Source organism: Sylvia atricapilla, unplaced genomic scaffold, assembly GCF_009819655.1.
Source record: "Sylvia atricapilla isolate bSylAtr1 unplaced genomic scaffold, bSylAtr1.pri scaffold_102_arrow_ctg1, whole genome shotgun sequence".
In the NCBI taxonomy this organism is placed as follows: Eukaryota; Metazoa; Chordata; class Aves; order Passeriformes; family Sylviidae; genus Sylvia; species Sylvia atricapilla.
In genome coordinates, this window is record NW_027077030.1 from 921 (window position 1) to 28,710 (window position 27,790).

At 44.2% G+C, this 27,790-nt stretch overlaps 1 protein-coding gene and 1 pseudogene across 1 annotated transcript; both read left to right on the forward strand.

Annotated features, from left to right (window-relative positions):
* Window positions 1-840: 840 nt before the first annotated feature.
* Window positions 841-20,200, forward strand: LOC136374700 (ADP-ribosyl cyclase/cyclic ADP-ribose hydrolase 1-like). Its single transcript, XM_066340092.1, has 6 exons — window positions 841-1,080; window positions 15,506-15,635; window positions 16,276-16,411; window positions 17,119-17,201; window positions 18,861-18,934; window positions 19,553-20,200. Exons 1-6 carry the CDS (start codon window positions 842-844, stop codon window positions 19,650-19,652), a joined length of 762 nt encoding a protein of 253 aa, XP_066196189.1. The 5' UTR covers window position 841; the 3' UTR covers window positions 19,653-20,200.
* Window positions 20,201-22,022: 1,822 nt separating this feature from the next.
* Window positions 22,023-24,237, forward strand: LOC136374701 (G-protein coupled receptor 26-like; annotated as a pseudogene).
* The last annotated feature ends 3,553 nt before the right edge of the window (window positions 24,238-27,790 follow it).

Sequence of the window (27,790 nt, forward strand, 5' to 3'; positions counted from 1 at the left end):
AGCCCAGAGCTCCCGGGCAGCCCAAGATCCCGGGACAGCCCAGAGCTCCCCGGACAGCCCAGGGATCCCGGGACAGCCCAGAGCTCCCGGGACAGCCCAGGGATCCCGGGACAGCCCAGTTCTCCCCGGACAGCCCAGGGATCCCGGGACAGCCCAGAGCTCCCCGGACAGCCCAGAGATCCTGGGACAGCCCAGCGCTCCCCGGACAGCCCAGAGCTCCCGGGACAGCCCAGGGATCCCGGGACAGCCCAGGGATCCTGGGACAGCCCAGAGCTCCCCGGACAGCCCAGAGATCCTGGGACAGCCCAGAGCTCCCCGGACAGCCCAGAGATCCTGGGACAGCCCAGAGCTCCCCGGGACAGCCAAGGGATCCCGGGACAGCCCAGAGCTCCCCGGACAGCCCAGAGCTCCCCGGACAGCCCAGAGCTCCCGGACAGCCCAGAGCTCCCGGAACAGCCCAGTTGTCCCCGGACAGCCCAGCGGTCCCCGGACAGCCCAGAGCTCCCCGGACAGCCCAGAGCTCCCCGGACAGCCCAGTTCTCCCCGGACAGCCCAGGGATCCCGGGACAGCCCAGAGATCCTGGGACAGCCCAGTTCTCCCCGGACAGCCCAGTTCTCCCCGGACAGCCCGGTTCTCCCCGGACAGCCCGGTTCTCCCGGACAGCCCAGCGCTCCCCGGACAGCCCAGTTCTCCCCTGGACGCCCCCGCTCTGCCGTCGGCCGCTGACCCGGCCCGGGAGGGGTCAGCCCCGGCCTCCCGGGCCCCGCGGGGTGGCGCGGGGGTGACCGCAGTGGCCGCAGTGTCCCGCGGCGGAGCAGCTGCGGGCCGCCGCTCGGCGCGATGCCGCTGCAGCAGGGCTCTGCCCGCATGCGGCAGCGCACGGTCCTGCTGGTGGGGATCGCGGTCCTGCTGGCCGCCCTCGTCCTCGCCGTCGTGCTGGCCTCTCTCCTGACCCACGGGAGGCACGAGGCCGGTCCCAAAATGCTGAAGTGGAAGGACAGGGGCACCACTAAGAACTTGCAAGAAGTCATCCTGGGAAGATGCTACAACTACATCACGGCGCAGCACCCGGAGCTGGGGTGAGTAGAGGTCTGGGTCATGCCTCAGGTGAACAGAACTGTCTCTGGCCTCCCCCTGGCCGTGACCGCTGCGTTTGCGGTGGCAGGGAGAAAGCGGGCGGGTAAGAACCCTTGTTTGTACAAAAATGTACAGACAGAAATTGGGTGCCCCACTGGCGGCTTTTTAAGGAAATTACCTGCAGAGGCAATAGAAGTAACACTAATCCTGAGTCAAAGCAGAATCATAAATGGATTTTGCAACTTCCCTAACGCCAACTGAAACAAAAGCTGAATTCTAACAGGTTTGAGTACATGGAAGTGAAGCAATTTGCGGTAAATCTGATCGGACAAAATCCTGTAATGTGACACTGCAGTCCTGTAACCGGAATTACACAGGAGGGAGGGAAAGGAGAAGGTTCAACATAGATTTATAGAACAGACAAAAATGTTAGGTAAACATTGAGAGGTGTCTTGGGGTTATCCAAAGCTGGTTGTTAACACTTGGATAAGATTTTTTAAATGAGCTCAGAGAGCTTGCATAGAGAAATACCAGCTCAGCACACCCTGGAAACACCTTCCCCCGGAGGTGGTCCTTGCTCAGATCATCACAGCAGGTAGTGCAACACCCCAGGCATCCCATCCCTCCTCTCCTGCAGAAGACATTCCATGAGCCCAGGTCTACAACAGTGCATTCGAGCTGAGAACTGATTTTCTGATCCCCTTCGTTGCAGAGAGAGGCAAAGTATGAAATAAGGAGTGCCCCAAGGCCCCAGCAGCTACTGGGAACACCCAAACCCTCAGGACAAGATCCAGAGCAGCCAGGGGCTCTCAGCAGGGAACCATCCACCCCTTCTGTGGATGGACCAGCCACTCTGCTTTGTGTCTGCAGTGAGCCTCTGGCAGAATTTTCCATCACCCTGGGCTGAGTGCAGTGGGGCTGCCCCACACCTTGGCAGGTGACAGAACCATCCTGGTCTTTGTCCCAAAAAGGCAATTGCCGCCTCTTGTTTTCGTGACATTGAGCCGATGGGAACAAAGCTCTAGTTTGAACAAAGTATTTAGTTTGCTTGCATTTGAGTTTCTTTTGGCTTTGGATATCCTGCACTGTATGAAAACGCTGATCTGCAGTATTTGAAGGGTCATGTGGAAAATCATGGCCTGAGTACAGAGAGACTTGTTCATGCTTTCTTTACATTAAATATTTGTGTGGCTTTAAATTAAATATTTGTGAGAGAAAGGAGAATTCTTCTGCAAATAAAACTTAAAAGCACCTGAAACTTGCAAAATCATATACATGTTTCTAAAAGCATAAATTAGTTTATTAAAGAATTATACACTCAATATTTAAATCTAAAATTGTTTTCAAGCCTAATAGCCTTTATTACATGCACTCATTTCATTCAAATTGGGGTGTTAAAGATGTTAAAAACTCCTTTGTGTTAATATGCTTTCACCCACAGCCATGTGTGTTTTCACTGACAAAACAGTCTGAATCTGGACCACAAATATCTCTAGGAATGATTTGTTTAGGCAATTAATTCAAGAACAGTTTTAAATATATCACAAATCCATGATCACAAGTTTTCTAAAAGGTTTGTTAGTACAAAGTGCAATATTTTGGGCTATACATAATCCAACAGTGCTTAATACCTTTGTGGTTGTAAGCTCTCTTTCAGATTAAATGACTTCTCTATAGTAAGACCCATTTTTGTTCTGTTTTATTATTTAAAAGATTTTTTTTTCTGAAGCATAGAGCACAGAAGAAGGAAAAATATGCATATGCTTGTTTTTGTACATCTGAAATGTTCAGAGGTTTCCTGAATGGAAAATTAAATGCAGGTGCTTTTCTGGGAATCAAACCCAAGATTGCTCATTTCTGATTGCACTGAGCTCTGTGCAGTTTGTGATGTAACCAACCACTTCTGTCACTGGCACTTTCTGATAATGAGCTGGGTGCCTTTAGGACACATCAGAGAGTGGGATCTTTCATCCCTCTCTCTTTCATCATTAATGTAGGCCTTGGATCCTCTGTGTATGGGATCTGTGGTGCACTTGATCAAAGAGAAGAGTAGGAACAGGGAACTGAGCTGATGGGACAGTCTTATGAGCTGGGCAAGCTGTGCCCTGTACTCTGCTAGGATTGCTCCTGCCACTACTTCCCACCATGGGAACTTCATTATCTTGGTTAGATATCTCCTCATTTTCTCATAAATTTGTCCATGTTCTTTTCCTGCTCCTTCTAATCTTACACTGATCCGTGTATTTTTTTAAAAAGATCTACTTTTAGTAAACTCATGGACATTTCCTTATTTCTATGGTTTTTATATCAGAGTCACTAAGTTCCACCTTTGATGATATTTTCTGAACATGAAAATCTATTCACTGTGTAGTTAGTGACATTTTCTACCTTTTGGATTGCCATATTTCAAAACTGGAATAGCTGGCAGGTTTTGAAAAGAAGAGGGATGGTTGACACATGACTATGGATATTATACTGTTTCTGGCTATCACAGATGGATTTAACAGAGTTCTATAGCCTCCATTTGGCTCTGCTTTTGCATCTGTGTGCTGTAAATCATTTAAGAAAGCCTCTGACACGTTAGTGTACACCTTCACTATCACAACTCTTTAATCCTTGAGCATACCCCTCTTGCACTCTCCCTCATCTTTCTGGAGCCCTTACAACCATGCCCAGCCAGCTCGTTCTGCTCACACCCTTTCTCGTTTCCTATACAATGTTTTGGGCTGAACCCAAGCCCAGAGAGGCCACTGAAAGGCTCTTGCTGTCTGCAGTCGACTTTTGTAACACCTCATGCAATCAGATTTCATCCTGTTGATTTGCTTATTCTTCAAATTCATCAAAACTCTGCACTGAACTTGCTCACCAAAAGGACATTCTCAGGTACTGCATTACAGCATCTGCCGGTAATGATTTTGTTCAACTGCTTGTGTGCAATGCAATCCTCGGGTTTATTTCTGCTGCTGGCTGCCTGACTCTTAATGTTTGTACACAAGCAATTTCCTCAGTCTTCCTGCATAACTTTGTCATGACGAAGTTTCATGAGGGAAGGGAAGAGAATACCAAATATTTGAATAAAGCATTTTCAGTATCAGCCCTGTTTATTAGGAAGAAATGTGGATGGTGTAGCAGCGGGCCTTAAGGGGGTTTGTTCCTTATGCACAGGCTCACACATCTACATACTGACAGTAAAGAATAATATTTCTCTTTCCACTTCCCTGGAAAACACTCCAAAGAAATACTTTGTCACAGCTTGCTACTCTTAGGGTTTTTTCAACATTAACAGAAGCTAGAAGTTCTGATTTCACCACTCTTGTAAAAATCCCGCGTGGCCATCAGTAATTCTGGCTGAATTAAAAGCAGCAGCAGAGTGGCATGAAGAAACTATTTGACCTCCAATTACTTCGTCCTCTCCTTCCCAGTAATACGGACTCCCTCTTGTGGCTGACAGACCGCTCGCAAGTCTCCCCTCCAGTCCCGTGCCACGCCAAGTTTCCAAGAGCTTATCCCTGGTTCAGTCGGAGCGGGGAGCGCTGCAGGCTCACCCGCACAGGTCAGGGAATTCAGCAGATCCCTGCTGACAAAGGCCACTTGTGGTGATATACGGGAACTCACCCATCACTCGCAGGATGCTGCTTAGGATGGTTTGGCACCTCTGTACCTGTGGGGGCAGAAAAAGTGGCAACAGCTGCAGCCTAAGTTAACTGGCTTAGGTTTCCTCCTCACCACATTAGAATTGGCAGGCTGAGGTCAGGAACCAGCAGCACTCTGTGACCTGGGGAAGGAGTGGAGACACATTATCTTAAAGGTCATAGTCACTAAGGCCCAGAGCATAAACAGTGCTCTTTTTTGCATCTAGAAATAACTGATTCTACATTTTCATTCTTAGCTAATGACAGCTCCTCCCTCACATCTGCAGTCACTTCTCGGTCTTTAATTCACAGAATCACAGAATGGGTCAGGTTTGAAGGGACTACAGAAGGTTAGCTGGTCCAGCCTCCATGCCCAAGCAGGATCATCCCAGAGCACCTTACACAGGGTTTTGCCCAGAGAAGCTGGCAAGGACCTACTATTTAAAAATTATTTGAAGTCAAACCAGCTTATTTTTTTGTCTAACTTCTGACAGGAAGAGAGCACCAAGGACACAGACAGGGAGCAGTTTCCATGAGACATGTAGCTGCCAGGCCAGACAATGCCACTGTGCCTGACGAGCAGTGCAAAAACCTGACGATGAAGCTGAAAGTGCAAAACTTCAATACATTTTTTCATGCAATCTTGTGTGGACACAGAATATGTTTCCCCTTTAATATAATTAGATCACCAATGTTGTTTTTATCGTTAGTGGCAAGTTCTGTTGTAAGAAATCTTAACAGGTCTATGATTCCATTAAATTTAGTAAGAGTTGGTGAGTGTCTGGGAGAGCTCTGTCTCCTGACTGCACACTATGAATGCATTTGCCTGCCCATTCCTTTGCAGCCGTGGAGATGGAGATATATTTAGTCAAAAAGAACGTATGGACCATGATTTGTGTGAGATACTATTGCATTCACAGCATAATTTCTTCCCAAAAGAAATCTGGGGCTTGTTGTATGCTTACTTTTGCATTTTGCCTTCATGCTTAACTAGGCATTTTAAAATATAATTTTTTTGTGTTTGGTCACTGAGTGTTATGCTTTCACATCAAGCATGGTACTAAATACCCACAATTTGATTCAGTGTCACAAAAAACCCAGCTTTGTTTTTTATAGTCACAATATTATACTGAAACTTACCTGAGAATTGTTTTTTTCATTGAGAAAATATGCTTTTTCATTGAGAAATTACATGAGAGAAGCCATTACTGAACCAGTCTTCTGAAGAGTACAAGTTACTACCCGATTGTGAATGCATCACACCCCCTTAGAGTCCTCTGCAGATTTCTAAAGCTTCCTAATTTGATAGCCATCAAACTGCAAAGGACCTAGTGCTTCTTTGTTTGTGAGAATACGCTTTCTAAAACAATTCTGTTACCATTGCTGTGTCATCTTTTTTGGTCCCAGAGCAAACAAAAGGCTTTATTTGCCCTGTCTGTGGAAAAGGACACCGGGGCCTGGTGACAGTGTGCCCTTGTGACAGAAGCCAGTGGGCTGCATGAGAAGGAGTGTTGGCAGCAGGGGAAGAGAGGGCACCTTTCCCCTCGGCTCAGCCCTGGTGAGATGCATCTGGAGTGCTGGGTCCAGTTCTGGTCCTGTCACTACAAGGGAGTCAGGGACACACGTGGAACACTTCTAGTGAAGGACCATGAAGATGATTGAAGTGTCTGAGATACAGAGAGGTGTTGAGAGTGCTGAGACTGTCCAGCCTGGAGAAGGGAAGGTTCAAGGTGATAAATACCAAATGAGGGGGGTAAAAACGAGAGAGTCAAGTTTTTCTCAATGACATTCAGTTGCAGGACAAGAGGCAATGGGCATTAATTAATGTACAGAAAATTCTATTTAACCATAGGGAAGTAAGCAAGTTTTTTTTACAGAGGGTGATCAAAGACTGGAACAGGTTGACTGGAGACTTTGTGGAGGCTCCATCCTTGGAGACATTCAAAACTAGACAGATCCTGGTCCTAAGCAACCTTCTCTGAGACAGAGGTTGGACTAGACGATCACCAGAAGTGCCCTCCTTGTCTTTCATTTCTTAGGAAATTCTTTTAGATTTTAAGAAGTCCCCTGGGAAACTAGGACAAAACAGCAATGAAGAAATGTTTTGGCTCATCTCTAGTGAAGATGGTGTTGATATTTTGTTCCTACATCTGGTTTGTCTCTAAGCATTAAGATGAGCGCTGTATCATCATAATTACACACTGCTGATTAAAATACCCAAGTCTTAATATTTGTGTATGCCATTAATGTTCCTCTCCCTATTTCATGTGTTTGTGTGCTGACTTTAAAATCTTTTCTGTGTTAGCCTTTGTTATATGAAACCTGAATTGCTCTGCTTTTCATTTCTTCTATCTTTCAATGTTTATAACAAGGTTTTCCTTTACAATTATTTTCCCTAAATTGTATACAAGTGACTTTGATTATTCTTGTAATTTCTTGGTAGCAAAGATAATATAAAATTAACAATTGTTTGGAGTCTTACTTAAAAGCACACTTCTATTGATATATGCTGTACTGAGCTTTAATGGAGGACTGGAATATAATGTTTAGTAGATAGTAATTATCTACTTATCTATCTCTGTTTTCACAAATAGATAGTGATTAGTACTTGAGAATGTAGAGGTGGGGTTACTGGCTCTGGAGTTTGTCCTCCAAAAGGGTCCTCATGCTGCTTAAAGCTAGTTTCCATAACTACTCTGGGCTGTAAGGTAGAAATCTATTTCGGTTTTGTTGTCATCTCTTTCTAAAGGAAGTTCATTAGAAAGACTTAATTTTCTTTTAGCAAGAGACAAGTTCACAGGGAAGTGAGCAGCTATCATTTCTTTGTTCTTGAGATAATTAATCACCAGCATATTTATTTCTGCCCTTCTGGAATACAAACGCCACTCCAAGGCTGTGAAAAGCCATCCAGTTCTGTGCAAAGTTCAGGCTCAGTTCTGTGCTGAAAATCTGCCCTCCCATGCTGTAACTCCAGAAGGAACCCAAGGTCTCAGAGTCCAGCAAGTGTAATGGGGACATGTCAAAGGACAATGTGTCTTTTGTCCACGGCCAACATCAATGTACTGCTGAGGTACAGAAATGCTGTTGGGATCTGAATTTATCTCTCCCTTGACAGCCATATGTCAACTCACCCATCAGTTTTCTATATTGACTTTTTATTATATAAAAATAATTATTAAATTTATCTATATTTCTCACATGCACATACAATTTACATTATTTTTACAGTGTATAGATATTTAATAGTTCTTACTGTAAGATTCCATAGGATTTCAAATATTTTTTTCACGTTTGGGTTAGTTTACACATATTGCATCACTATCTTAAAATACCCTTGAAGTCAAAATTTCCTTTGGTTTTAATCCCAGATACTAGAGAGAATATTATTCTGTCTGTGTTGACCTTCTACATGTTAATTAGAAGTATTTGTTGATTAAATACTCTTCAACTTAGTTGTCCACTGTAACTCTTTGCAGCTATTTAGTTGTGTGCAGTCAGTTAGCTGCCTGTACTTTACCTTCCTTCTTGTTTATTGATTTTATAGAATTTGCTCTACAGGGCAATGTCTGACGGCTGTCTAATGATAGCACCACCCTATGATTGAAATTATTAAATGTTTTTATGAGCTTTTTGCTGAAAAGAGGAATACTGTTCTCTCCCACTTTTCCCAGCTTCTGTTCTCCTGTAACATCTGTAGAGATGTCAGTGAAAACCCCCACACTCAGAGATGATGTCACTCAGCTGTCATTGCCAAGGTGTGGTTAAAATTCAAGAGCTGTTTAACGTCTCAGAACACCATGAGGAAATATAACTCTAGTTATCCATAGGGATAGGAGGAATAAATCTTTTTCCCTCTAGGGTCAAATGAAAGTCTGTTTCAAGTGTCCAAGGAAAAAAAAAACCAAAACAACATGCTAAAGATGCATTCTGTCTTCCCATGAGATGACCACAAAATAAGAAATTTATCAAGAACCTCACTCACAGACATACTAAATCTCTGATCTGTTCCTTTGTCTGTGTCCTACCGACAGAGGCCACCCTTGAAGCAGGGACTTCTCCCAAATGACTACATTTACACCACATCCCAGCAGCTTTAGTTCTATTAAAAAAAAACAAACAAGCAAAAGCAAACAAAACAATGTAGTGCAAGTTCATGTTACGGCTGGTAAAAAGTGAAAGCTTTAAGTCATTGAACATTTCCCTGTATGTAATTTAATTTAGATTACTGTTATAGAACTGTTCTTAGAAGCTTATTTTAACATTAAAACTCTACTACAAATACCCTTTCTGATCAAAGGGTAAAGTGCCAGCCAAAGTTTATTCCCTCTATATCTGTTGATAACGTGGCCCTCACTTGGAAGCTTAAACTATAGAGCAACTATGACCCTCAGTCAGAATGCAGTCCAGGTGAGACTGCTGCCCTTCTGGAGGCTCTGTTCCACTTACAGAGCATCTCTGAAAACACCACCTGCTTTAGCAGCTTGGTTTTTCACCCGGGGAGGCTTAAACCCAGTCAGCAAAACAATCTGCTTGTGTAGATGAACCCTTCAGTGGTTACAGCTGTCACCTCTTGGCTCAGCCTTCCCGGAAGGGTGGTAAGGCTTAATGTTGTCCTGCAGCAGCGATTCCCGACTCACATAAAACACTCCAGGAGCTGTAAACCAAAGGCACAAATATTCCTGCCCTTAAAACCTTCTTAGTGCTGCCAAAGGTGAAGGACTAATGTGATGAGGAGCTGTCACTTGCTGCAGGAAATTTGCTGTACAGGAGCATACAAAGCCCTGAGGTGCATCCAGCAGCAATCTCACTGTGGAGGTGGGCGGAGCCCCGGCTGCTCTGCTCTGGAGGGAGCCAAGCTGAAGAGTTAAGGAAAAATTTCGCAACTTCACCCTGAGCTGCTAAGACAAAAAGACAAACATCTCAGCTACGGTGACTTGTCTGGAGACTCACAAGCCCCCTCGGGATTTTATGTAGATCTGTTACAATTGATTGGTTCTGTACCCTTTTCCTCCCACCCTGGTGTCCCATAAAAACCCCTAAATTTCCTCTGGTCGGCAGAGGTTCTTCGTCTTTGAATCCCTTTCGCTGGTACCCTCTCAATAAAGTACCACCTGCGGAAATTCCATACGAGACCTCTCTCTCTCTCACCACGGCCGGCTAAAAGAGGGGCTAACTCACAAGGGCATGAGCTGAGAGCACTGAGCTGAAATCACTGAAAGCTGAAATCACTGAGCTGAAAAATCACTGCTCTGCCCGCTGCTGAGAAGCCCCTCTGCCAGCTGAGGAGCACCCTGACCCCCCAAGGAGCTGTTTCTAGCGAGACATCCTTTGGGGTGGCTGTGGCTCTCTGGGTCCCAAGCGGCGGACCCCATCCACCAGCTGGCATATCTCACTTAGTGCTTCTTTTCCCAGACCTCCAGGCTGCCCCTCTTTGCTGTGCAGAATTTAATTGGCAACCTTTCCAGAAGTCATCTGCCTGTGAAGCGCGGTTCTGGATCTCCTTCTCGACGCCCAGTCAGTTCCTCCTTTACTGACTTTTGAAGTATTTAATCAGCAGAAAGCACTACTGACCAAATCAAACTGCCCAAAAAATCAAGCATGTCATTTTCATGTTGACAAAAAGTCTGTGAGTGTGATATGGTGGCAGACACTTTGCAATAATTTAAATGGGAAACGAGAGGCTTGTGCTTATTGAGGACGCTGAGATTGACGGGTCTGATTTTTTTTCCTTCATCTTTTTCCTTTCTAATTTCCCCCCTTTTCCATTATCCCCGTGCTCAATCCAGCAGGCAGTAGTGGCCTCAAATCCTCAGCGAAGACGCTGTTTTGGCTGACCTCTCTTAATTCATACCTGTCTGATTTTTAGGACAAAGACACCTGATGGGAGGCTTTAGGTGCTACAATAATAAGAAGGAAGCCGATCCCCATTTTCCAGCTCCGTGCCCTGGAGAAGGGTCCCGCCGTCTCCCGGCAGGAAAAACCCACTCCTTTGGGGCTGACCTCAGCTGCTGCTCCCGAGGAGCTCCTTCTCCCACCTGATGGCACTGTTCTCCTTGCTTTGAGCTCCCGCCCAGCTTCGCTCCAGAGACCACAGCTGCCTGGGCTGTCCTTGGCAGCAGCCCCAAAACAGCTGCTCCAAAGCAGCAGTGAGACACGGCAAAGGGAAGGCTGGGGAAATAAAACCCCAGAAATAGTTAGGGCAGAGAAGGTAGCAAAAGGAGTTACAAAGGGCTTCCTCTCAACACAGGCATAAACATTACTGGTCCTTTCTGGTATAATTTCTGATGTAAAGACATAGCTACGCATAAGCTCACATGAAAAAGCGGATTGACCATGGATGTATAAATTTCACTGCTGTCTACAGCCATTGCAGTTTACCAAAATGCAGCAGATAAATTGACACAGGCAAAGATGGGTCTGTTAGAGGCAGAAATGTTGCTACACCATTTAGTTCCTTTGGATACACATTGTCCTGAGAAATCTGGGCTTTTACAGGTGAAGCCCACATCCCCATAAGAGTGAAAACTGGCTATAGGTCTTCAAGGAGCTATGTTATAACCACGGCCATCTCGCTTACTTTTTCAAGAGTCAGATTTCTGAGTGCTTTGGTTCATCACACTTTTGGCTGGTGATGGTAGCACATGAGGATTTTCTTAGACAAATTGCAGAGGTTTGATCACTGCACAGGTTGGGCTCAAGGGACTGTGTCCAGCTGTAACTTCAGAGCTTCACCATAGGGTCACAATTAAAAACTCAGCGTGGCCTGAAGACATTGTAATGTTTTAGAAATAAAATTCTGGACCCTGGAAAATCTGATCTTGATTGCAGGGGAGAATAGGTCTCACCAGAAAAGTGTCTCTGCCTTCAAGGGTGATTTAAAAACATAGGCAGAGTTGATTGAGTTCTCCAGAACAAAGTCTGGAAGTAATTCTTTAGTAGTAAATTTGAAATGGGCCCCATAGTTTAAGCATCTTTCTCAAATTCTTAAGTGGAAAACTAGAGGCAACACAGCCCAAGGGAACACTGCCCTTCTTAAGATGTTTTCAGCATTCAGTGTCAGTCCAGCGCTGAACTGAAAGGAAGACATTGTTCATGATGTTACTGAAATCTGTGGGGATGAAACTTATGCTTGATATTAATACCAATTAAATCAGTTTCAATTGGGGATGAATTTGCTCTGTCATGTCCAGTTAAAGAAAAAAAAATCTAAAGCAAAGGAAAAAATCTATAGTAACAATGATTTACCAGATAGTTCAATGCTGTCCTGTTCCTTTCAGTGTAAGGATATTCTTTCAAGGTTAGCCAGACCAAGGTGTAGATATGAAAGAAATAATGATGCAGAAGCTGTCCATTTTTCTAATATGCACATTAAAATTTGGCTGCTGGAACAGATGCTAATTGAAATGTTTTTGGACCCAGATTTTGCTTGATAGATTAATGCAATATTCATATGCAAGGCAAATGGACACAAATACTCAAATTTATTGGCAAATGCAATTTCTACCTCAATGTAAGGACAAATGGAGGATATGCTTTGCAGTATGTATAACATTTGGATTTATTAAGGAAAAGTTTATTTGTATCCCAACCCTTATTGTATGCTATACTGAGTTCAGGCTAAAGTCTCTGGCTCAAAAAGATCTTAAGGCAAGTTCTTCAGTCCCTGTTTTTCAGAGAAAAGTCGCAGGTTTTAGGTTTACAGAAGATTACTTGTGTTCTTTCTGTTAGTTATTATTTCAGGTTTACTGGCATTGCCCAAACTCTATTAATAAAATAAAACTTGGAAAAATTAAACACAAATTTAGAATACATTTATGCTACATATCTCTGAGTTTGGATGCAATATTTCTAAGTCTTTAGTAGAATGAAATGCCTTAGATATTTCTGCATAAACAAAGCTAGCCTCAAAGGAAGAAGTCCATTATGCCTGAAGAGATTATATGGTATTTGCAGATAAGATGCAGAAATAGTTTATATACAACCCAAAATACACAAACAAAAGCCAGAGAAAGAGAGTGCCCAAGGCCCACAGCAGTGTGGACATAAGAGTATCCCCCATGGACTCCAGAATTATCTGAATTAGATAAATTCAATTAACTGGTAGAGAGAGGATCTCTTTTGCAGCCTCCCTTTCTTCTGTAAATCCAGAAGGAACAGTAAAACAACATATTCTATGACTTGGGAGCAGCTTTAAGAGAAAAGTTTGCTTCTCAGGCATTTCTTTTTGGCAAGGCACATGTTCTTGTTTCAAGCTGAAGCTGTTCTTCATGGAATTTTTAGCATACCATGTGCCAGCAAACCTCTCATATTGTTTCAGAAGGCCCAGAGCTACGGAAAGTCTCTGCCCTCACCTCTGCTGGGTGTGAGTTCAATGCTGCACAGCAGACAAATATTTTCTTTCTGTGTTGGAAAAAGGTCAGGTGAAAATTTATTAACACAATCTACCTCAACAGTGAGACTGGAAAGAATGACATGTCTTCCTGGAGCTGGGATTTGGAGGTCCTCAAGTCTTCTCACTGCTTATCATAAGTAAACCAAAACCACAGCTCTATGTGCCTGGTAATCTCTTTAGGAAGTGGAACAAAATTTGTGCCTCATATCAGAGAAATAGCTTTCCAGTGGCAAATCAGCAATTTCTTATTATTCATTAGTAAAAGAAACCCCCATGTTGGTAGGTGAGGACAGCAAAGAGAAAAGGTTGTTTAACTTTTTCATGCTTTTTTTTTTTACATGGATGATCTATATTTTATTTCTTAAACAATGCTGAATTTGCCTAGTTTCTGTAAAAGCCCATCTTTATGACTTACCATTCTTCCCTGTGATGCAACCAGCAGTACCACACCAATTAGCAGCTGTAGAAGAGTCTTAGCCCCACTTGCAGGCTAAGACCTACCAGCTTTTATGACATTAAAAATGCAATTTGGCTCAGCTCTGCCAGGACTGTGCAGACTCTGTAAAGACTCTTCTCTCGGATATTGGTGACGTTGCCACACATCATCCAGTGCTGAGCTTGGTGTCTTGAAAGGATAGAACACTAATGCTTTGGATTACTGACTCAGCAACCCATCTTGGCATGATCATGAATCACCTGGATGGTTTTCTTTGTGCCTCTCATGGCCATGGCTTGAGTCTAGTAGCAGGAATTCTTTATATTGTGTCTATCTCCTACCTCTCTGCTTCGGAAATTAAAAAAAAAAAAAAAAAAAAAAAAAAAAAAAAAAAAATAAAAGAGAGAGAGAGAGAAAGAAAAAAAAGGGGGTTTTAATGGTTTCTTGAAAAACATTTTGTCTTCTTCTATGACCAGGCATGAAAACTTTGCCATATGAAAGGATAGATCACTGAGTACCCAGCTGTTACCCATGGCTGTTAACGCTCTTACATAAAGCAGATTTCAGGAGTAGCTTAAAAAAAAAAGAAAAAAAAAGGCTGCCTGGAGGACAAATCATTTGACAAATTAGAAAGGGTGAGCTGTATAAATGTTTGTGAGATGTGCCTGTGCTTACAGCCGAGCTCTACAAATTGTCTTTATGATACCATTGACTGTGCAGAGCAAAGGGGACAGCTGCCTATTCTCTAATGTCACCCCTCATTCTGCAGGAGCCCTCTCTCTTGGATGATTCAGTGTGTCCATGTTGTAACCCTTAGTGGCAGAGAGAGGTATTTACAACTTCCTAACCCCTAAATAAAGTACCAAGGTTTGGAGTGTGGTCTCTGTGGGTTATTTACGCTATGCAGCCAGAGAAATGTTCCTCCAGAAGAAAATTTAATGCACTCAAGTTCTGCTACATAAAACGTGAATTCTTGCTGACAAGAGTGCAACAGCAAAACAATGACTGTGCACCCTGCAGCACCCACAGTTTGACTTCTGATTTCTACAGTGACATAAATGAAAGTGCGTTTAGGCTCTTGAATGAAAGATATTAGTCCTGTTAAGAAATCATCATTGTTACTCATCTTTATCCACCAAGAGGTAAATCTGGTTCATATAAACAAGAGGTTTGGTCCCTAATGCAGTGGGGCTGGTCCTGTGACAGATGACATGACATGACCTAACATGACATGATACAACACGAAATTTGGGATGTGCCAGGGCTGCCTCAGTTGGTCACTTAGCCATAGACCCTCCAGGCTGCTGTGCCCTGTCCCTGCTCCCAGGCTCACTTTCAGACAGCATTGTACAGTGGCACCTGACCTGGATCTTGGTTACACGTGTGCAAATCAACTGTGCCTCTAGTAAAGTCAATAGCTCTAAATTAGTGCATAAATGAAAATAATCTCAGGCCCCAAACAGCTAAATTGCTGCTTTTGTTTTAGAAAAAATTACAGACGTTTTTTGTTTAGGATCAAGCAGGGAGATACATGACCATATTTTTGGCTGTATATGAGGGGACACTATTCTTTGACCATATTTTTAAAATGTACAACCTATAGTCTGAGAAACTGTTTGCTTCTTGTGATTTGGTGAATAAGGAACAATCAAGAAATTTGATCTTTTGGCTATGTAAAATCAGTACGGATCATTTTAAGGGGTAAAAACCTAGATGACATTCAGATATTGCAATAAACCTATTTGAAATGCAGGAAAGAAAGATGATTTTGAACTGTTTATTCCTCAGTATATACTTCATCTGCTGAAGATACTCTGCTTTTGTAATGGATCATGTATTTGGTGCCTGAGCACAGTTGGAATTCTTCTAACATCCAATCCAGAGTGTTTGACCACAACAGAGAGAAAACCTTTCACAAGCACAAAGACTCAGAGATATTTAATAACTATGTTTTAATCTCTCGGCAGAGATAAGGATTGTTTAAAAATTTGGGAATCCTTAAAAGATGCCTTCATTTACAAGAATCCCTGTAATATCACACCAGAAGATTATCAGCCTTTAATGGAGCTAGCGAGTCATCCCATACCCTGTAACAAGGTAACAGGGCAGGGTGGGCTGTGCTGGGATGCCAGGTCTGGGCAGTCCAAAGGGCAGTGGGATCTCACCCATAACAGCTCTGAGGGGCTGTAGGTCGATGAGGATGGCACTTTACTTCTGCACTCACTGCAGCAGTCCTGCAGTTACACCTTCGGACCCCAGGAACCCTGTCCATACTCTAGCACTGGGAATCATCCCTGTGTAAGGCTTGCCTTAAGCCAGGATCACCCCAGTGAAGTGACAGGGTTGTCCCTACTCCCTGGGCATATGGCTCTCTGTAAGGAGCATGCCATCATGCTGTTAGAGGGACACTGCTTCCAGAAAGCTGTTCTTCCATGTGCAGCTCAAAAGCAAACAACAAATTTGGTACATATCTTATGTAAATTAGTCAAACCTATCTTTCAAAATCCTTTAAAAGTTAAACATGTCTCTTTCCACAAAAAAAAAAAAAAAACCCCACCCAAAATATTCTCCAAATGAGAGTGTTCAAATAAGAGCTGACCCACTAGGGTGAACTCGCTGCATTTCAATAAAACTAAAACTCCTTCATTATCATGAACTTTCTGGGTTTCTCCAGAAAAATTTCCTGACCATCTGTAGTAAAGCTGTCATTTACCAGACATTGTGTCTTATTTCACAGTCACTGTTTTGGAGCAAGACAGGTGACCTCGTTCATCGTTATACAAAATCCAATCAAAATTTCCTTACCTTGGAGGACACCTTGTTGGGTTACATGGCTGACAGAATTTCATGGTGTGGAGACCCCTCTACCCCAGGTAATCTACATCTAAACACAATTCTTTCCCCATTATTTTCTAGTGAATCAGTTTAAAACTTTAAATGTCCAATATTTTGGAAGTCTGAAAATAATACCTATTTCTCAGGTTAAATTAAAAACATAACTTTGGATGTCATTTTAACACCAAGTTGTTGCTTAAACTAATGGCCACATCTAGCTCCCTTTACTTTGCTTGCTTCCACCCTGTGGCTCCTATGGGACAGATTGCCAAGCAGGAATGTCGTTCAAAAAGGCCCTGGCCATGGGCCAGTCAAAGTGCTGGGGCAGTGTGCAGGTACCTTGGGGGTATCACTGCCCACAGGACTCCTGGGCTGGTGCTTAAGCTGAGGAACCTTTAAACTGGGCTGGAATTACTGAAAATGTTGGACGAAGTTTAATTTTTTAATGTATTCAGACTACTTGTCAGGAACCAACCTGTTTCTCACATTTGAGACTGTGGGTTTTCCCTCTTCAGTTTTCTGAGAATTGTTTGTGATACGGGATCTGCAGCTGCCTCCCTGAAAAGACTGTGAGCAAACATGAAGACCTTTGAACAGATGCAAATTCCTTTTCCTTTTAGAGCCCTCTCCCCATTTAGCCTTCTTGCTTTGGTGCAGGGCAAATCTTTTTGCTCACAAAGCCACACAAGCCTTGCAAAAATATTCATTCTAACCTTAGCTATCCTATAAATGTATCTTTTCTCAGGAATCAACTATGAATCTTGTCCAAAACGAAATGAATGTGAGAGCAACCCCGGCTCTGTGTTCTGGAAAGTGGCATCCAAGATGGTAAGATCTAGACTAAATCTCCCAGAATCCAAAAGCGAGGAAAGGCACTCAGTTCCTGACATTGCCAAAAAATGTGATTTTGCAGATAGAACTTAAAAGATGGAACAGTAGAAGTTGACAGAAGCTTTAGCTTCAGGTGTTAAAAATCATGGTGTTGGGATCCAAGGTCCCTTACTTTATGTACAACATTTGATGTCCTTGTAGTTCAGGCATTTTTTTTGTGGTCAGAGGCTGAGTGTCAGTGTCTAGAACAACCTTTGGCAGAGAGCTGGAGCTCTGTAAGTAATACTGACAATTATAACAATCACCTTAATTAAATGAAAGAACATAAATCGCTACAGTAAAATCTATTTTAGCATGGTAATGTGGAAAACAGCACCCAGATTGGCACAGATGTTTTCCAAGAGGCAGAGAATCCCCTTGCACTTCCCGGCACAAACCTGAAGAGCACATCCTCCCACATCAGCACCTGGCAAGGTTCCTGTGATGTCCCCCCCTTAGACACATGCCAACTCCCATCACAGGAATGAGATCCTGCTAGTCCCAGTTAAGCAATTAGCCTGGCTTTGTTGAATCAGCACTTTACAGGAACAAAGTGCCAGAGCAAAACCTGATGTCCTGTATTACTTTTACACGTCTCTCAAGATTTCACCCTTGGTATGACTATTAGTAGATGACTGCCCAGCTGGAAAACAAGCATTCCTGTATGGTCCAGCTCTCATGTATGTAAGAAGAAGTCTACTCACCATTAAAAAAAAATTGTTTTGTGTGTAAACTAGGAGTGAAAATGGCTCAGTTGCAGAGTCTGTGAGAGATAAAACCACATACAGACTCAGGTTTGCTCAGCTGCAGATTTCCTTGCCATATAAATTCAAGATCCACTATAACTCATGTTTTATTACGTGAGTTACGCATAATGGAACTTCCCAAAACTTTGCAGCTCTCAAGATCTGATTTTGAGCCACGTTGTTTAAGAGGACATGAAAGATTTAATAAGTACAGTCACCTGCATTAAGATTTTTAAAAATTCTTTGTCTTACCAATCAATGGATTATATATCTAGAGTAGGTACTTTATAGCCCTTACTAGTCTCTAAATATTTGGACATGAGTTTTAAAGAATAAAAAAGCAGCTATTACATGATCCAGTATATTAAAAATCAAATCAAACAAAACTCAGTGATAGTTTTACTAAAACATCGAGACAAAAAAATCCAAAGCCACAATAGAACACAGAGCATGAGTCACAAGGAAACAAAGGTGTGATAGTCTGTGTGTTCTTAAACTTAGTGACACCTCTGTTCTGGCTTGTGTTTACTCTCTGAACTAAAGCAGTTTGAGGATTACTCTGAGTTACTACAGACAGCTGCAGCTGTAGGGGCTCTGGAAATCCCTATAAAAACTGAAACTGCTGTACCAATCCCATGCAACCTTAGACTGCCAATTCATAGCTGTCTAATGAGGCTTTTATCACAGTTTTGCCATAGCTTTCAGAGGCTTTTTTTTTTTTTTTTCTCCAATGAAATCTTCTGCAAAAATATTGCCCATATACTCTGCTTGTATTATGCAGTTCTGAGGACATCAATGAATTCTACCAGGCCCAACTCTGCCATGACACTGCGTGTAGTGTCAGAGTGTAATGTGCATTGGTTTGGTTCAGTTTGCAGAAGCAGCATGTGGTGTGGTTCAAGTGATGCTCAATGGATCAGTAGAAGCTGGAGCTTTCAGAAGCAGCAGATATTCACTAAACACACAACCATTCATGTTTCTGTGGGGCTGCATGTGGCTGTCTGCCTGTGAGTCCCAGTGCAGAAGGGATTTTGTTAAACTCACCCCTGGCTGTTGTGACTCTTTTCACTCCTTCTATACAGAGACTGTCACTGAAATCCTTCAGAGGGTAAGCGTGTCCATTGTGCTCTTACTGCTCGAAGTAACTTCATTATTGCACTTTCTTTGATTTTACTATACTAGACTTGGCTACCTGGCTGCAAGTGCAGTCATGAATAATATCAAAAGATGAAGAATATATTTTCTGGAGGAACAGCCGTGGTCATTTCCCTGGCACCAAACCAAATCAATAGCCAGGAAATTGAACAGGAGAAGAGCCACTAAAGATGGCAAAACTTCAGCTTGTTTCTGTCTGCAGGCAGTTTCAAAAGCTCTCCTGAAAGTGAAATAGGAATGGGGAGACAACGTTTGACCATAAGGCAATTAAATAGTCTTTGAAAATCCATTGGCAAGATAATGTTCTCTCTCTGAGTATTATGGGAGCACTAATAAGCACTAGTATTTGGGGAGCATACTCTCTACATCTTTCTGAGATAACAAGGAGTGTTTCATGTTCCATTCTTACAGCATTTTTGAAAGTATTGAGGTCTTTAACCTGGATCCAGATAAAGTCTCTGAAGCGCACATTTGGCTTATGCAAGACATTGGTGGACCTCAAGGGTAAGTCACACTGGTGCACAGTGATGAGCAGTGTGTGGAGGGCACAGGGCATAGCTCAGGTCTGCCAGCAACACTGTCTTAAACTCATGAAATCTTCTTTACACTCACCTTCTAGGTGCTTACTTTGCAGGAAAAAATAACATTTGTGCTGTTGCTTCCTCTAGTATTTTTTGTAGGTACTGCTGAACAGTTACAGGTAAAACACAATGACATTTCCCTTGCTTCCAAGGGCTCCCATGACCTTTAGGTTCCTTTCAACTCCACTGAGGTCTAGAGACCTTTGCTATGTGTGCAGCACTGAAGTCAGAGACCAGGCTATGTCTGCAAGGATAAACATGTCCATGTATCCATTCAGATATTTGTTCACAGGAATTGTATAATTATGCTGAGCACAGCCACTTTTGAATGACAGAACTGGTGGTGGAGTCTCCATCTGTGGACATGCTCAAAACCTAACTGGAACCTGGGCAACCTTTTCCAGCTCATGTTGCTCTGACTAGGTGGTCTCAAGCAGTCCCTTCTTGCCTAAATGATTCTCTGATTTTAATGACAGTAGTTCATTCAGCTGCAGTTGAAATGCTTACCATGGAATTACTGATGCTAGAACAGCAACCTCAAATCACACCTGAGCCTGAGGAACAGTACTGTACTGGTTTGCTTCCAAATAACACATCTCATGTCTTTTTGCTTTGCTCTTTCCTTAAGACATATAATTTACCGTGGCAAGCTTTTCAATTAGGGCCTGATCCAAAACTTTAACTACTCTTGAGGGAAAAAAAGCCCAGCAAAACCTACATTGCCTTCCGGCTCTTTCAAGCAGTTTTATGTACAGTTGTTCACACAGTGGTCACGCTTGCGTGACAAGGTTACACTGTAGGGACAAAATTTCCTTAGGATATTAATAGTAATTTTGGATAGTAGCAAAGATACCTTTTCTTCTCCTTTTTCTTTGTGCCAATTCTGGCGGTCAACTCTAAAATGTGACAGTGACTAGACATGGCAGCTTTTTTCTATACCAGTATTTTGATGCATGAAAACTTACTTTTTTTTTTTTTTTTTTTTTTTTTTTTTTTTTTTTATCTAAGACAAAGATGAAAGGAATATTTGGGAATTAGCCATGTGATCACAACTACAGATGGAGAATTTCTGTTCTCTTTCATGTCTGCCTTTTCAGCTTTTGCCAGAATGTGATAACAGAAGAAACCTTTCTGACCAGAATACTATCACGTTATCAGTGTGACTGGAAAACGGTAGAGAGAGAGAGACTTCAGCTTTCCACAGAGTGTGCCAGCAGCACCCTCATGTGGCTACTTGTTTGACCAGCAGCTGAGTTCCAAGCACTCAGAGTGGAGTCTCTAACCAAGAAATATCCCTCAATGCTGGCCAGCAGGATGCTGGTCTGAGTACCCAGAGGGCAATCATAGCAAGCATTGTAGGGGGAAAAGGGCAAGCAAGCCCTCAGATGGACGGGGGGAAAGCCTGCCAAAGGGCACAGACACCAGATTTTGAACAGGTTTCAGTAGCCTCAGATAGAGCTGGTGCGCTCAGGGTGTGCCTGAGCACAGCGCAGGGATCAAACTACAGCAACTCATCTCGGGGTCTGATCCTTCCTGAGCTGCACGCCAGCGGAAAGTTGGGCTTGCTGCTGCTTTCGGCTGCCATCCGGGAGTGGATCAGCCCGACGCCGCGATCCCTGGCTGAGCCTGTGCCTCGCAGCCGCTGGTCTGCGCATGAGTGGCTGCGGGAGGCTCGGCGGCTGGAGTGTCTGAGGGGCTGGGCGGCGGGGGAAGATGCTCAGAGCCTGCGGGGGCCGTGGCCCGGCGGAGCGCAGCCGCGGCGGGGCGCGGAGGGGCGCGGGCTCGGGCGCTGCGGGGCCGCGCTCCGCGGCTCGAAGGCGCGGCCGGGGCGGCGTCGGGGCCGCGCCCGCCTCAGCACCGCGGACAGCGCCCGGCCGCGCTCCCCGGGCTCCGGGCGCCTCGGGCCGCCGATCTCCAGCCCATCCTCGGCTGCCTCCATCTCCACCCCATCTCCCGATCCGGTCGCTGGGTGCCCCGGAGCCCCTACCCTCGGCTCCGGCCACGCTTTCCCGGGCCCCCCTCCTCCGCTGGCTGACTGCTGTCAGAGAGCCCCGGCCCCGCTGTCCCCATCCTCCCCCCTCTGCCCCGGCCAGCCGCCCAGTCCCGGTCCACTCTCCCCTCTCTCAGCGCCTTCGACTCCGCTCCCCTCCCTGCCCTTCTCTGCGCGCCCCGCTGCCCCCGGCGCTGCCCCCGGCGCTGCCCCCGGCACCGTGCGCAGGGCGGCAGGCGAGGCTGCGGGGCCGGAGCGGGTGCCCCCTTCCTCCTGCCCTCGCCCGCTCCGGGAAACCCGCTGAGAGATGGACTTGGCAGGCGGGCTGCTGGCGCTGCTCCTCGTGCTGGTGCTGGTTGTTTCTCTGCTCTCCAACCTCCTGGTGCCGCTATGCTTCGTCTACAGTACGGAGATCCGCAAGCAGGTCGCCGGGGTTTTCCTGGTGAACTTATCCTTCTGCAACCTGCTTCTCACCGTTCTGAACATGCCTTTTGCCCTGCTGGGCATCCTGAGGAGCCAGCAACCTCTCGGGGGCTGTGTCTGCAAGGCGATGGGTTTCCTGGAAGCTTTCCTGACTTCCAACACCATGCTGAGCATGGCAGCGCTCAGCATCGACAAATGGATTGCCGTGGTGTTCCCCCTGAGCTACACCAGCAAGATGCGGTACAAGGACGCTGTGATACTGATGGGCTACTCGTGGCTCCACTCTCTCACGTTCCCCTTGGTATCCTTGTTTTACTCATAGGTAGATTACAACAGCGTTTATGCCTCTTGCACCTTACACCTGAAGGAAGAGACGGAGCGAAGAAGGTTTTACAGTGTTCACCATTGTCTTTCACTCCACCAGTTTCATGCTGTCTCTGGTGATCTTGTGTTTCACCTATTTGAAGGTGTTGAAAGTTGCCCGGTTCCACTGCAAGCGGATAGACATTATTACCATGCAGACTCTGGTTTTGCTGGTGGATATCCACCCCAGGTAATGCCCGCGCGTTCGGATTCACAGCCCCGGTCACTCGCGGTAGTTCCCCCCGGCGCAAAAGATATCCCGCCTCTCCAGCACCCTTTCCTGCCCGCCCCGGCCGCATGGCGAGCGCTCCTGCCTCTAGTTTCAGACGCTGCTTACAGTGCCAGGAACGGTGGCTTGTGCATTTGTAGCCTTCTCTGTTTAAATGCTAATCGGGCTCTCCAGTTATCCCACTTGCCTGAGGTCCCTTCAAGCGGGACTCACTGCTTTGTTGTGTGCGATCGTCCCGAGGCTCGGCGGGGCTGGGGCTATCCTCCTTCTCTCCGGGCTGCCCTCCTCTTCCCGAGGGGATTGCCTTCCTCTCCCCCAGGGGCTGCCTTCCGCTCCCCATTCCTTTCCCGGGCGCAGGGGCTTTGGGGAGTGGAGAAGCTTCTATCCCTCTGCCTTGGGCTCACATCTCACCTCCTCCCTTCTTGCCTTAACACCCTCACTGCTCTTTTCCCTCCGTAGTGTGAAGCAGCGCTGTCTGAACGAGCAGAAAAGGAGGAGGCATCGGGCTACCAAGAAAATCAGTATTTTTATAGGGTCGTTCGTCATCTGTTTTGGTCCTTACATTATCACCAGGTTGGTATCCCCTGTCGGGGTGGGGGACTTTGTGGGATCAGGATGTCCTGTGATGTGCAGGTGCCCGGGGGTCCCACAGCTAATTTTGTGGGGGGCAGAACCAAACGGACCCTCGGGGCCGGTCTTGAGACGCAGAGCACACAAACACACACAAACCACCCTGACACGCCACTCCTGTCCACACACCCAGTCCTAGGGGGCAGCCCCGGCAGGACCTGGCTCTCCTCCCCTCATCGCAGCCAGGTTTGGGCACCTCTGCCAAAAGCAAGTGGCTTTTAGGACAAGTACTGGGAATTGATTACATGCCAGTGGGAGATAAAAGCAGTTTAAAGGACTTGACACCCTTCCTTATTAGCACAACAATAGAAAGGAAAACAGACAGACTTTCCTGATTAGCTTAGGGGTTTTTTGGGTTTTTTAGGCATAAGGCCAAGCTTGCTGCTGTTGGAAGCTGATATAATCTAAATTTGTCCAGGCTGATAATTTGTCAGATAAGATTTCAGTCTGGAAACGTTAATGCCTGGAAATACATTGCTAATGGTGCAGCACAGACTTATGATGAGGTGTAAAAGTTACCTCCCAGGAAAAGTAGGACTTCTTAAATATATAGGAAACACCATGTTCCTCAAATGGACAGAATTATAGGCATCCATTCTGGTGGTTTGCACCTTTTGAAGTGTCCATGGATGATTGTTGTCATCTACGTGTAGTTTTCATACAATAGATGACTATTAGTGTTTTAAAATCTTGCATAAACCAGTGAGCTGGAAGTCAGTGTAACTACACTGAATTGCAGCATCCCAGCATTTAGCCTTTCAGCTCTAAACCAAAATGGTCTACATCCTTCACAAGTGATTTTTAAAAATATTTCCCACTTTCACAGTGTGTTCAAGACAGCCTTGAAGAGTCTTCTGAAGTTGCTGACTTATGTTGAGGGAGGTGCATTAGTGTGTAAACGCCCCCGGTGAGGGTTTCTTCAAGGCTGTTACCCAGGTTGCCAGTGCCTGCAGCCACAGCAGTGACAGAAACTGGCCAGCTTTAGTGCTCTGATCTCACAGTCACACACACACAGGCCATTTATGGTCAGTGCCACTGCCCTTTTCTGAGAGGAGTAGGGGACAGGTTAAGGCCAATGCACTAAACAGACAATATTTTTAAAATTTTTAAAATGACATTTATTTCAGTTCTCATTTACATGTTGGAAGGGATTCCTTCCTGATTGCCTGGATAGCTACATTTTTTTTTCTGCAGTTGAAAGGATTATTACAAATATTAACATTACATCACATAGTTAAAAGGTTAATTTATCACTGTTCAGTACAGTTTGAGCCATGTTCTATTCACTTTTGCCATAATCAGGACGTAATTATGTTGAGCAAAGTGGATTTTGCCATCTTCTTTCCATCTGAACATTACCAAGCTCAGCAAATTCCAAAGGTGGCCACATTTTTTAGGGTAGAGGTATTTCTCATAAACTTCTAAAATAAAAGTTACTTCCTTCTTCAGACCTTGCATTTGGCAAATGTGAGATGGTGCATTTTCTATGTGTGACAAACTGGTACCTACTGAATCACTGTAGAGAAGGCTGAAGGGCTTGTTCATGGAAATGTGTGTCAAGGTACAGCTTCTGTCTGTCACAGGGGCTGAGCTGGTTCAGTGACAGCAGAATGGAAAGTATCTGGGGAGGACATCAAAAGGCTCCTTGTCTCAGAGACAAGGCAGTGGCAAGACAGCACTTGGTGGTGATGGAGGTGAGATTGGAGGCCTTGCTGCTATGCCTGTTCCCACACTCTTCCTTCATTCTGGTTTTTAGGGGGGTGGCACTGAAGCAGTCTCTGGGGAGGCAATGTAAAAGCCTTCCTCCCCACTGTCTTGCTCTTGGTCTGGTGACTCAGGTTGCATTGTGAGCTCAGTATTTGCTCCTCACTTCAGAAATTTGAACGAGATTAGGCTCATTAGCAATATATTCATCTTTTCTCTGAGAGATGACAGATGAATTTAATCTCCTTTGTAACAGCACTGAAAGCAAGAAAATCATACTAAGATGCATTCAAATGGATATTTCTAAGTCTGACTTGTTTTGGCCAGACCCTTTATCTTATTAAAATCTGTGTAATTTTTCTTCTGTTGGCTTCAGTGCAATCAAGTTTGGATCCATAATGCATTAATGGGAACATGGCAATACATCAATTTTCAAGACTAAAAGATATCTTACTCTTCTTATTTAGTGTCTTTATAAAAACATCAATTATATATTTCTTGTATTAGGATGATATTGCAATTACATGGCAAGTGTCATTTATTGTACAATTACTTCTCATATTTTGTATCTTCCTGTTCTACCTATTTTGAACTCACTGGAACTTTCTCTGAGCAGCTTCAAACAGAAGTAATCTGGTTTTTTTTCAAATGCACTTGCCATAAGAATGATTGAACTTTTAGCCATATAAATAAGAAAATTTCCTGTCACTTGTAGCACTGTTCTGTCCAGATGATGGTAAGTCAGCTTTTCTACGAGGAGGGACTAGAACAGCTTCCGAAGTCAACACCCTGCAAGTCAGGAGCTCTGCATTTTGGAAAGAGGACAGAAGGTTTTTCAAGCCTTGAGAAAGCTTCTGGTCTTACATCTTCAAACAGTGATGTCTTCGAGAAAAGGGCTATTTTATCTCCCAGAACAGTTTCTTTACTTCTGGGATGAATAGAGCAAAGTAGTATATTCTTGCTCCTGCAACAGGTTTTACAGAAGATACACACAAAATAAAAATTCCTCACACTGTTCTTTCCACCTTCTTGGAGGATTTGCCCACTGCAGATGATCTAGGTGAGATATTTGCTGGAACAATCTGAAAGATTGCCCTCACTACTGTGAAAAAATTGTTTAACTTAGTTGTGGTTTCTGCCCCCATGATTAATACATCCCTCTCAGCTGAGGTGCTGAGGCCTGTAAATCTATTCTTTATAACATAAATCAGATGTAAATCCAAATAATTGTTTTTAATTTGCTGGTCATTGGAGAAGGCAGTGCTTTTCAAGGCTGATCCCAAAGTTCACTGAAGTCTGTAGATGCTTCTCAGCTGAGTTAGGATAATTTCCAGTTCACTGTAGGCTTTAGGGAATTTGCTGCAACAAATGAATACTCAGTCTCTCCTAGGAGAAGGAACCTACTAGACATCACTGGGTGTGTAAAACAAATATCTTCCAAGGGATCAGCAACATCAGATGCTATTTGACCACTGATAAAACAAGACACAGGCAGTTCAGAACAGGCAGTAAATTTTATACTTTGCAAAACAAATGTCTTTTCAAGTGCAATTTCAGCATTTAATCAAAGGTTTTGGTCCCAAGAGGGTTGTCAGCTTTGTTTTCTCTTGTTCCTTTTTTTTTTTTTTTTTTTTTTTTTTGTGAGTTGCTTTTATTAACATTTGATATTTCCTAGAAACTTTTCTCATTTTTTGCTATTTTTAAGAAGTATGCTGCTGCAAAAGTATTGCTGTGCAAAGAGCTCCAGTGTCAAACTTCTCTTTGTTTTCAATGCTTGAAAAATAGTTCTATATTTAAATATTCTCTAGCATTGAAGAAAATAACTGAGCCATTTCCTTTATGGTTTGTATTGAACCATATGTATGTGACACAGCACTGTACAGGACTTCATATTTTATTCATTAATTTAGTTTGAGGGAGTAGATGTTTGATGTGCAGCTATTTCAAGCCAATTCTACTTTCTAAAATCCTTCTAATCAAATTGGATAACCTCCTGATATAGATATTAAATTTAAAAAATCCTCACACTTGTGATAATTTTTATTCTGTATTGTAACTTTTAAACTGTTCTTCCATGTATGAAGAAATTGATGTTACTCTCTTATAAACACGAAGACATTAACATTTACCTTCTACCTTCTAGTCAGCTTGTGTAAACATGCTTCAGTATAATTAACTAGTTTAATGTCTGGGACTGAGGTTGGACATATGACAATGCTGTGTCTGCTCCTGACTGTAGCTCTGTCTGTAGCTAATTTGAGGCAAAATTTGAGGCAAAATTTGCAGATTTTCAAATGAGTTTACCAAACTTTGTGCCATAACAAGGAGAGAAGCGTGGCATTCCCTGTCTCTGAGGGGCTGTGCAGCATCACCCTTGTTATTTCAAGGCCCTTGTGTTCAGGACAGTGTTGGGCTGGCACCACAGAGGGGCTCGTGGTGGGAAACATGTGCCCAGTGCCTCAGCCAGGCATCAGCAACCCTGAGCACTGCAGTCCTCACACACAGCCCTGGCACCTGCACCAAGGACACTGGGAGCAGCTGTCACCCCCTGAAGCTGCAGCATCTGGATCTGTGTCCTGAGCACAGACACTTCTTCAAAGGCTCAACTCAGAGATGACATTTAATGAATACTTGGAGGGAAAGAAGGATGAAGCAAAACTGGTCTTTTAGATCATATCCTAATGATTACAAACTGGGCTAAAAAATGAGAGATGTTGGTTTTGTTT